General features: G+C 42.6%; 1 protein-coding gene across 1 annotated transcript; it reads right to left on the bottom strand.

The window, feature by feature from the left end:
* Window positions 1–4329: 4329 nt before the first annotated feature.
* SEPHS2 (selenophosphate synthetase 2) lies at window positions 4330–6655 on the bottom strand. Its single transcript, XM_012660254.1, has one exon. The coding sequence runs from the start codon at window positions 6429–6431 to the stop codon at window positions 5085–5087; it is 1347 nt and encodes a 448-aa protein (XP_012515708.1). The 5' UTR covers window positions 6432–6655; the 3' UTR covers window positions 4330–5084.
* Between the last annotated feature and the right edge of the window lie 4762 nt (window positions 6656–11417).

The raw sequence follows: 11417 nt of genomic DNA on the forward strand, positions 1-11417 counted from the left end.
TACCTCTGCCTGTCCCTGCAATTTTGTTCTAATTTCCACCCAAGGCCCCTTTACCTTCACTATCTACTACCCACTTTTTGCTGCCCAGCCCCTCCCCAAGGAAGGGTTGGGTGCCTACCTTGCTCACAGCCTCTAACCTTTTCTAGATTAACTAAGAGGACTCAGGCCAGGGAAGTATCCAATCATCTTCCTCTGCTTTTCTACTGCCCACCCCAAGCTAGAATATGAAATAGTCAGAGAGCTGTGCAAGTGGGCAGCCAGGCCCAAGACCCAAATTTCTTCTCTGAAGCCTTGTGTTAGGAGATTGGTGGTACTGGCTTGCATTGCTAGGAGACATCAAGAGCCAGGAAAATGTGAAAAGAGAGACTGCTAGCATCTCCAGTGTATACCTCACTCACTTATTCATTCATTCATTCATTTGATATATGAACCAGGCACTGTCTAGGTGCTGGGGATACCAAACATCCCTACCATCTTGGAGCTCGCATACCAGCAGAAGGGGATAATTACAAAGCAAACTAGTATATTCTCAAGGTAATTACAGATTAGGAGAAGAGCTGTGAAGCAAATAAATAGGGTGATGCATTGGAGTGTAGCTGGGTGTTGACTGGGAGGTCAGACCTTTATGAGGAGGGTTTATTTTAACTGAGATAGGACTGAGAATGAGCCAGCCAGGTAGAGTCTGAGGTGAGGTTTCAGACAGAGGGAACTGGAAGTACAAAAGATCTTGATTAGTTTGAAGCCCCACGGAAAGGCTAATGGGCCAGAGCTTAGTGAAAGAGGTCTAGAGAGTGCCATGAAATGAAGATGGAAATCTGTAGCCGGGGCAGGAATATGAAGGGAAAGCTATTTAAGAGCTTTGAGCAGGAGAAAAACTGATGGAATTTATTTATTTTTTTGTTGCCGACGTTAAACAGTATTTACATTATTAACTATGTAAATATTCATTGTTGAATGCTATAGCATTATTGCATTTCATTTGTTCTACAAGGTTGTTTTTGGGTTGAGTTGATAAGTGGATTTGTTTTACAAAGTTGTTTTTGGCTGGGTTGCTTCATTTTTTTCATTTTCCTTTGCTAGTTTTCTATAGATTATCACTAATTCTTTTTACATCTTCCATTATCTTTCCAATACCGTTTTTTCATGCAACTAAATGCATCAATACTCTATCAGCTCCATTTTTTCTTTCCTGGAAGCCTCCCCAGCTCCTGGTCCAGTGTGGGCTGGTTGCTCTTTGAGCCTGCTGTATGTACAGCTTTTACCTTCGCCTTTCTCCTGTGCCAGGTGACATTTCCTGGATCCCAAGTTTTTCTCTTGGTTTGCTCCCTTGTTTTGCTGGGGTACATCTTCCAGTAGTTTCTTGAGAGTGCATGAGATGAAGCCATTTTGATACCTTGCATGCCTAAAAATACCTTTATTCTACTTGTTTGAAAAATATGGCTTGGTATAGATTTCCACATAAAAAATCATTTACCCTCAGAATTTTGAAGACATTGTTTTATAGTTTTCTTGCTTCCAATCCAATGTTGAGAAATCTGATGTCATTCTTATCCCCAGATCTTTGTATGTGATCATAGTGACTAGAAGCATGCATTTGGGAGTCAGACTTTTCACAAGACTGCCTTCGTGACTTGGATAAATTTCTTAATCTCCCCATACCTCAGCTTCCTCATTTGCAAAATGGAGTTGTTGGAAGATTAGTACATATAAAGTCTGTAGTGCCTAGCACAGAGTATGCACTATATAAATACCTGCTATTATTATTCTTGGGTCTCTTTATCATACCTGGCATTTCCAACATTTTGAATTTTTCTTTTTTTTTTTTTTTTTGAGACAGAGTCTCACTCTTTTGCCCTGGCTAGAGTGAGTGCCATGGCGTCAGCAACCTCAAACTCCTGGGCTCAAGCGATCCTACTGCCTCAGCCTCCCGAGTAGCTGGGACTACAGGCATGTGCCACCATGCCCGGCTAATTTTTTTCTATATATTTTTAGTTGTCTGATTAATTTCTTTCTATTTTTAGTAGAGACGGGGTCTCGCTCTTGCTCAGGCTGGTTTCGAACTCCTGAGCTCAAACAATCCGCCCGCCTCGGCCTCCCAGAGTGCTAGGATTACAGGCGTGAGCCACAGCGCCCGGCGCAACATTTTGAAATTTAATAAAATTAGCATGAGTTTTTAAAAATTCACTATGCTGGAATTCAAGAGACTTACAACTTGTACATTTTAGAAAACTTGTATTCTCTGCTAACTTTTTTCTTCCATCTGCAAATACTTTCTGGAACTCCTCTTAGATGTTGAATCTCCTGATTCACCTCTGATTTTCAAACATTTTTCTCTTCTATCGTGTATCTTTTTGTCTTGTTTGGTTTATTTTCTGTTAAATTTCCTCAATTTTATATTATGTCTCCTACTGAATTTTTAAATTTTAGCTTTATTTTTATATTCTAAGTGTGGTGTTCTCTTAATTGTTGCTTTGTGGATAATTTATCCTCTTTTATCTCTTTTTTTCCCCTTCTACTCCTCTGTATTGTCTCTTTCCTCTGAGTTTTTTTTGTTTGCTTTGACTTGTTTCAAGTTGGAGGCTTGCCTCAAATGTCTGGCAATCCTTGACTGCTCACATTTAAGAATGAGGCATTAAAAAGTTTAATGTGGGCAGAGCAGGGTGGCTCATGCCTGTAATCCTAGCACTCTGGGAGGCCAAGGTGGGAGGATCCCTTGAGCTCTGGAGTTCAAGACCAGCCTGAGCAAGAGCAAGACCCCATCTCTACGAAAAATAGAAAATTAGCCAGGCATGGTGATGCATGCATTGAGCCCAGGAGTTTGAGATTGCAGTGAGCTACAATGATGCCACTGCACGCTACCCTGGGCGACAGAGTGAGACTCTGTCTCAACAACAACAAAAAGCTTAATGTGCTTCAGTGAAGCTTTTCAACCGGGAGGCTTCATGGTAGTGATTTTTATAGGGGGCTGCCCAAATGTTTGTATTTATGTGTCTTTTTTTCTGGGCATATTCATTTTCTCTGGTGTATTCTCGTCTTTTACCTGTGCCAAGGAGGGGATGGTATGAGCTTTTTGGCCAGTGTTATTTATTTAGAGACAAAGTTTCACTATGTCACCCAGAATGGACTTGAACTCCTGGGCTTGAACTCCTAGGTTCAAGCAATCCTCCCACCTCAGCCTCCTGAGTAGCTTGGACTATAGGCACACCACTGCACCAGTTTGGCCAGTGTTTTCGTTTTGTTTTTCGAGACAGAGTGTCGCTCTATCACCCAGGCTGGAGTACAGTGGCCTGATCATAGCTCACTGCAGCCTGGAACTCCTGGGTTAAGGTGATCCTCCCAACTCAGCTTCCCCAGTAGCTAGGACTACAGACATGTGCCTGTACCACAACACCCGACTAACTTATTTTTTTTTTTTTTTTGTAGGGTTTGGGTCTCACTATGTTGCCCAAGCTGGTCTCCAACTCCTGGCCTCAAGCAATCCTCCTGCCTTGGCCTCCTAATGTGCTGGGATTACAGGTATGAGCCACTGGGCTTGGCCTTGGCCAGTGTTTTTAATAACTAATTGAGGAAGGGGGCTGGGCAGTCTCATTTTTCAATTTTCTTCTGTTTTGAGTCAAGCTCCCTGTCCTCTGCTGTGCCTGGTGTTCCTGACTTTCCTTTTACCTGCAGAGGTGAGAGGCAGTCACCTTGCTATGTGAAATGGGGAGAGGAGTTTGAGAACTATGAAAGCTAATTATGGGCTCCACATGATGGCACAAGCCTGTAATCCTAGCACTGTGGGAGGCCGAGGTGGATCACTTGAACCCAAGAGTTCAAGGTTGTGGTGAGCTATGATCATGCCACTGCACTCTGCACTTTACCCAGAGCAACAGAGCAAGACTGTCTCAAAAAAAACAAAAACAAAAACAAAAAGCTAATTACCCTATGTATAAACTTTCAATCAGTATCTGTTTTTACCCCACCCCTCACCCACCTTCCTAAGTACCTCCAGAGCGTATCTTCTTGCCTGTTTCCCCCACTCTGAAGGATTCCTGTTCTGCTAAGTCAGTTACCTCTCTTCCACCTCCTTTCCACTTTCCAAGAATTGTTGACACCTTTCTTTTGTTATTTCCTCCCAAACCCTCTAATCCTTGGGGCTTATGCCTTCATTGAGTCCTTTCCTGTCATCTCAGGGGGAAGATACAAACCTAAATCTGGGTGTTAAACCCCCTGGCCCACCAGGATCAGGTTAAACACTCTCACTCTCCACTTTTCCAGACTCTAAATGTATCAACTGGTTCATTTTATAAGACTGTATTGAATTTCAAGGAACCAACCCTTAGCCAGAAGAGTTTTTCAACAAATTCCCTTTTTATTTATTTAGCTAGAAGTTATTCTTTATTGATTGAATCACCAGGAATTTTCAGCACAAGATTTACCATCTTAATGACCACCAAGGCCTGGGCTCTGGGACTTGCTCTGCTTCTCCCAGTCCTTAAATGGGGTTTACAGGGAGAGACGTCATGAACAGAGACCAAGTCGGATGGTGGCAGGTCCTCCTTTCCCAGCCATTGGACAAGCTGCTCAATTCTTGTCCAGAGCAGGAAAGAGCCAGTACTTAAGAAAAATCTAACAAAGAATTTAACATTGTATTATAAGATCTCTCTTAACAATTTAGATTTATCAACACTATTGGTCCAAACACATTTGCTTCTGATCTAAATTTTTTTCATTCTGCAATTTACTTTTTGTGTTATTTTAATAAACAATCTCACTCCCTGTGCAGTAATGAGTCAACCTAGTGCAAAGAAAAATCCCTCAAACCCCAATTGCCTCATCTTACTTTGGAAAGAGGAAACAGAGGTTTTTCTGCTCCTGTTCTACTCAAGATGAACAAACATCCCCCCAAAGTTCAAAATGTTACTTCTGGCCTTGGAATGTACATAGAGGCAGCTTTTGATGGGCTGATTCAAATCACCTAGAAAGGGCAGCTGGAATCACTATGCAGGCAGCCTTCTTTGGAAATTTCTTAAAATCAACTCTTGAGAATCATTCAGGATTGTGTAGAAAGGCTCTAAGGTCCACACAACTTCTGCTATTTCATCTCACGAGCTGGGCTCAGAGGAGGCATTGGAATTGTCAGGAGCAAGAGCAGTAACAGTGGCTCCACGAGGTAGGACCTCAATAACTCGAGGCTTGTCAATGATCCGGGCCGTCCGGTTTCCCTTTTCCACAATGCCAACAATCCATGCTTGGTGACCCTCTCCGTACTTGGAAGATTTGATTTCAGAGCAAAAGCGAGCTGCCTGTTCTCTTGGCAGACAAATCAGTAATCCCCCAGAGGTTTCAGCTGAGGTTCCCTGAAGGAGCCCAAACCTCCCACTGGCCTTGCTGATGGCAGCCATCTTGGCAATGATTGGCAGATTATGAATGACAAAGGACACTTCATTTCTTTGTTGTCTTGCAAGGTTCTGAGAGTGTCCTAGAATGCCAAAACCTGTGATATCTGTGGCTGCATGGGCATTAAATGTGTGCATTAATCCAGCAGCAGTTCTGTTTAAGGTAGCCATATTGAACATAGCTTCCTGATAGGCCAGCTCTACCTCTTCTCTAGAAACTACCATCTTTACTTTATTCCATCTTTCAGGATTATCCAGCCATTGGTGGGCATTGACAGCAACTTGGGTTCCTAAGGGTTTGGTTAACACGAGCACGTCCCCAACAACCGCACTGTCGGGCATTATGAATTCATTTGGCTGACACACCACAGTGGCAACTCCACCGATGATAATCCAAGGGTTGACCACCGTCTGTCCACCAGTCACTGCTGTCCCTCCTTCCTCAGCAGCATCCCGAAAGCCTTTGATCATGAGTGGTGTTATCTTTTCCCGTTCCTCCTCACTCATACTCTGGCTGACACTGAGTAACATTAACATGTTGTCACATTCAGTAATGCCCATGGCGTAGAGGTCACTCAGCACGTTGGCACAAGCTATGCGCCCCATCATGTAGGGATCTTCCACCAAGGGGTAAAAGAAGTCCGTGGTCTGCACCAGCGACAGGCCCCCATGCCTCAGGGGGATGACGCAGGAGTCCATCCCAATGCCCAGGGCTGGAAGGGGTGGGCTGGGGCCCGCTTCAGTTGGCAGGCAGGCTTCCTGGGCTGCCTCTTCCTGGCCTCCGACCAGGCCCCGGCCCAGCGGGGGCCGTACTGCCGGCCCCGTTAGTCCCGCCAGGAGTTTGAGCAGCGTCTCCTGCGGGACCTTGCAGCCTCAGCCCTTCATGCCGGAGAAGCCTGTCAGCCGCCAGCTCGGACTGAGACCCAACGCCTGGGGCTCGAAGGGCCGGTAGTTCGAGAAGCCCCGGCCCAGAGACGAGCCCCCTGGGCCCGAGGAGCCGTCCGCCGCCGCCATCGCCTCTCCGCCGGCGCCCATCGCCGAGGCTTCCGCCATCGCGCCTGCCGGGCAGGGAGGGGACGGGAGAAGAGGAGAGGGCCTTTTTCGTCTCTACTCAGGGTAATGGGAAGTAACAGTCAAATATTACCCGCAGAGATTCTCCCCGGCACGACTCGCGCCATCCGACTCACGTCACGCGATGCGTCCCTGGCCTTCCTGAGGGAGGAGCCACCGGCCTCTCGTGTTTATACCCCTAGTGATTGACAGCCGCACCATCCAATGACGACTCCGCCACCGGGAGGCGGGCTTCCTTTACTCTAAAAGACAAATTACAAATCAGCCCCCCGGCTTGAAAAACTGCTCCAAGAGAGATTGCAGGCGTCACGTGCTGTACTTTGCTGTCCTTGTCGCTTAAACGATTTCTGGTAAGTGGCTGGCAGGACTTTGCTCCCCTCGAGTCACTTTACCAAGTTCAACATCTCACAAAGGACGATGGGTCACTCGGCAAACCTTGTGACGGTCACAATTGTCCAAAGGTCACTAGACAGTGCGCATGATCAATTCAGGGTAGAAAAATAGCCAAGAGAAAAACAGGAAAGAATGTGAAATTAAGTTTCTACCATTAAGTAAGCAAACTTCAGGATCAATATTTTGAAATATTAACGTGGACTTTAAAGAAATTTAGTACTTAAAAGTCCAGAAACCTGCATGAATACCGATGCTGTTTCCGCCACTAGCTGTGAGTCACTTTTCCTCTCCTGGGGCCAGTTGACTCATCTGTGGAACAGAGTAGGTTACCAAGGTCTATTCTATTCTAAAGTTCTATATCCAAGTTAATGTATATGAAAATATGATATACCCATGGAAGGCAGTTTGCCAATATCTGTTAAAATTACAACTGCACGAAATACCTTTGACCCAATAGTTACAATTCTAGGATTCTGTCCAACTGATGTACTCAGCAGTATGGGAAAGGATACCTTATTTATTGCTGTGCTGTTTGTAAAATCAACCAAGATATTGGAAAAATTTAAATGTCTATCAATTATGACTAAAATCAGTTATGATACTTTTATATAATAGACTGCCATGCAACTGTAAAAAGGAGAAACCTTTATGTAATTATATTGATAGTTACAGTTCTAACAGGCGCAATTCTAAATGCTTTACATATATTAACTAATTCTCATAAAAACCATATGAGTTAGGATTCTTTTTCTCATTTTACAGATAAGGAATATGAGGCACAGAAAGGTTAGAAGACTTATTCAAGGCCACAGCCAGCTTAGAGTGGAGCTGGGACATGAATCTAGGCAATTTGCTCCAAAGACCACCAGGTTTTTAGAAATGATGTTTAGAGAAACAAGTAAGATTCAGAACAGTATGTATGGAATCCTAGTATTTGTTGGAAAAGGGAGAAAATATACTCAATAGCATATTTCTGGACCAGCAGTCACCAGAAACGGGTAATATTGGTTGCCTGTTGGGAAGAAATGAGTTGGTTGGGGGACAAGAGATTTTTTATTGACTTATCATTTTGTTTCTTTAACATCTGGAACTTTAAAAAATATTTTAAAATATTTGAGTGTATTACCTACTTTTAAAAAGTAACTGCTTATGGGAGTATAAACTGGTGCAACCATTTTGGAAAAAAGTTTGGCCTTAACTAATAAAGTTGAACATGTACAAACCCAACGCCCCACCAATTCCACCCATAGACGTGCCCTAGAGAAACTCTTACACAACCATGTACAAGAATGACTGTAAGAGTTCTGGAGATTGGTTGCACAACAATGTGAATGTACTTAACACTACTGAATTGTACACTTAAAAATGGTTAAGATGGTATATTTTATGTTATGTGTATTTTACCACAATTTAAAATATTTATAAAATTACAGGAGATACTTATAGATCTTATAGTACATCATTACATTTGGCTTTTATTACTGCATAATACAGATTGAGGTATGGAGTGAATTGAAAGGAGCTTGAATACTAGAATCAGACTGAGTTGCAATCTTGGCTCTCCCAATGACCTTGGGCAAATTATTCTCAGAACCTCAGTTTCGTTACTTGTAAAATAGTTCTTCACTTGAAGATAATAATAATACAAAACAGGAGCATTATGAGAACTAAATGAAAAAAAATGTTTGAACAGTACTTAGCACAGTTCCTGGCGGATGGTAAACTCAAAATAAATGAGAGAACCTGTTATCGTACAGTACTGTTAATGTGGATGTAGGACTGGACTTTAAATTTACAAAACTGGCCAGGTGCAGTGATTCATGCCTGTAATCCCAGTGCTTTGGGAGGCCGAGGCAGGAGGATCACTTGAGCCCAGGAGTTCAAGGCTGTGGTGAGCTATGATCTGGGGCCACTGAACTCCAGCCTAACAGACAGAGGGAGATGCTGTCTATAAATAAATAAATTTATAAAACTTATAACATCTTGGGAAGTTTTTTCAAAATTCATTTATCTTCCTAAAAAAAATGACTGTAAGAGCAAAACACTGAAAACAACGCAAATGTCTGCTAACAGGGGAACGCATAAATAAACTGTGGTATAATCAAACAATGGGAATATTATTTATCTTCAAAAATGAATTATAGGCCGGGCGTGGTGGCTCACGCCTGTAATCCTAGCTCTCTGGGAGGCCGAGGCGGGTGGATTGTTTGAGCTCAGGAGTTCAAAACCAGCCTGAGCAAGAGCGAGACCCCATCTCTACTAAAATTAGAAAGAAATTAATTGGACAACTAAAAATATATAGAAAAAATAAGCCGGGCATGGTGGCACATGCCTGTAGTCCCAGCTACTCGGGAGGCTGAGGCAGGAGGATCGCTTGAGCCCAGGAGTTTGAGGTTGCTGTGAGCTAGGATGACGCCACGGCACTCTAGCCCGGGCAACACAGTGAGACTCTGTCTCAAAAAAAAAAAAAGAAAAAAAGAATTATAGGCATAACCATCCTCAATATGGATAATCTCAAAAACAAAATGTTGGGTATAAGAAGCAAGTTACAGAAGAATACATAAACTAAGATACCATTTATATAAAGTTCAACACCAGGCAAAACAATAATATATTGTTAAAAGAGACATATATAAAAATAACAACTTTTTATAAAAGGCAAGAGAATGAACACAACATTTAGCACAGGGGTTATTTCTGGGGAGAGGTACACAGGGAGCTTCTGGGCTACGTTAAATTCTATTCATTAGACTGGTAGTGGGTACCTGATTTTTTTGTTTCTGTTTTTGTTTTTTTTGGGTAGAGACGGACTCTTGCTGTTTTGCCCAGGCTGGTCTCGAACCCCTGGACTCAAGTGATCCTCCCACCTAAGCCTCCCAAAGAGCTGAGATTAACAGGTGTGAGCCATGACACCAGCCCATGGTTGTTCTTTAAACCTGTACATATATATTTTCCCACACTATTTTTGTAACTAAGCTATATTTCAACATTAAAAAAAGAAAGTATGCTATATTTCAGAATTTAAAAAAAAAAGAAAAAATGATATAGTGAAAAAATTGATATGGAGGCAAAAGACCTCCAGATTTTGTCTGACCTCTGCATGGCTCTCAATGACCTGTCTGACCTTGAGGAAGTTATACAACCTCTGCACCTTAGTTTTCACTTCCAATAAACAAGACTTATAATCTCTGCTTAGGATCTGGTGCAAGGACCATATGAAAACCTCAACTGTGCAAAGATTTTTGCAAAATGTTCAGCATATTATACATGTGAAGGATCTTCATATCACTAAGGGAATAAGGAAAACAGTCTACTAAGTGTGTAAGCACCTCACCTGAGTTGAAAAGTGACTAGATCGGGTGCCACTAGTTATACACTCCATTATAAATAGTTCTTTGGACTTTTCCCTCTCAGCATTTAGGACAATTTGTAATCCCTTATTCATGTGATGATGCCAAGACTGTCTGCCTGATAGTTTGTAAGCTCCACAGAGCTCTATTTAATCCCCCTTGTTGTCCTAGAACTTAACATGGTAATGACATTGGTTGAATTAATAAATCATTTTATACAATTATCTGTGCAAATTTGCTGAGCACATATGATGAGCCAGACACAAGGCCAAGCATTCTGTGTTTATTTTTCTCCTCGTTTAATCCTCACAGCAGCCCCAGGAAATTGGCATTATTATTTCCATTCTACAGATGAGGACACTGAGGTCCCTGAGAGGTGAGAGTCTAGGGCAGGGCCACCAGTTAGGAGCAGCATAATGAAAGTGCAAAGCCAGGACTGTCACACCTAAAGGTTGGTGCTCTACCTCTTGCCCGAGGGGCCTCCTTCATAATACTAACAACCCCACACCACGCCCCTGTAAGAAGCAGGTCTCTTGGTGTGAAGTTTTCATTTTTCATCCTTATAGTTCCCTGTTGCTTCTACTTAGGAGTGGTCTTCACTTGGGCCAGTGCAAGAAAGTCATGAATTTGCCTTGGCCAGTAACCAACCCACTGGGCTCAGAACGACAAGTTCACGTGCCTTTGTGCAGGAGATGCACATGAGCTTCTTCCAAGGGCGATCTTTGTGACTATACATCCTACCATTTGAATGCATCCTTTTAATCTTTTTCTGCTCACTGAGAGATCCACTGAACTACATTTACCATTTAGGTAGAACATGTGGGTCACAGATTACAAAGGTAAAATCCTGGGGGTGGGTAAGGTGGGGTCGGGGGCGGACAGGCAAAGAAGAAAGAGAAGTTTGAAAGAATAAGAGGACTTGAGTCCCAGCCCCTGGATTGCCCTGTACACGCAGCGAAAGCATTTGGGTTAGCTATGGGTTTTTATTCCATTATGATAATAATTTACAGTTATAACACTACACTTGAAGGTTCAGTACACTTAAAATTTTTTTAACGTGGTAAAATATACATAGCTTCAATATACTTTTAAGTCCAATTTTTTCTTATTACAAAATCATTATGTTGTTATTGTAGAAAATCATAAAGTACAGTTTAGCAAAAAGGAGAAAAGTTAAAATAACTTGAAATCCCACTTCCCAGAGAGAAGTCCTATTAATGCTTTA

Source organism: Propithecus coquereli, unplaced genomic scaffold (assembly GCF_000956105.1).
Source record: "Propithecus coquereli isolate 6110/MARCELLA unplaced genomic scaffold, Pcoq_1.0 Scaffold66, whole genome shotgun sequence".
NCBI classification, from domain to species: Eukaryota; Metazoa; Chordata; class Mammalia; order Primates; family Indriidae; genus Propithecus; species Propithecus coquereli.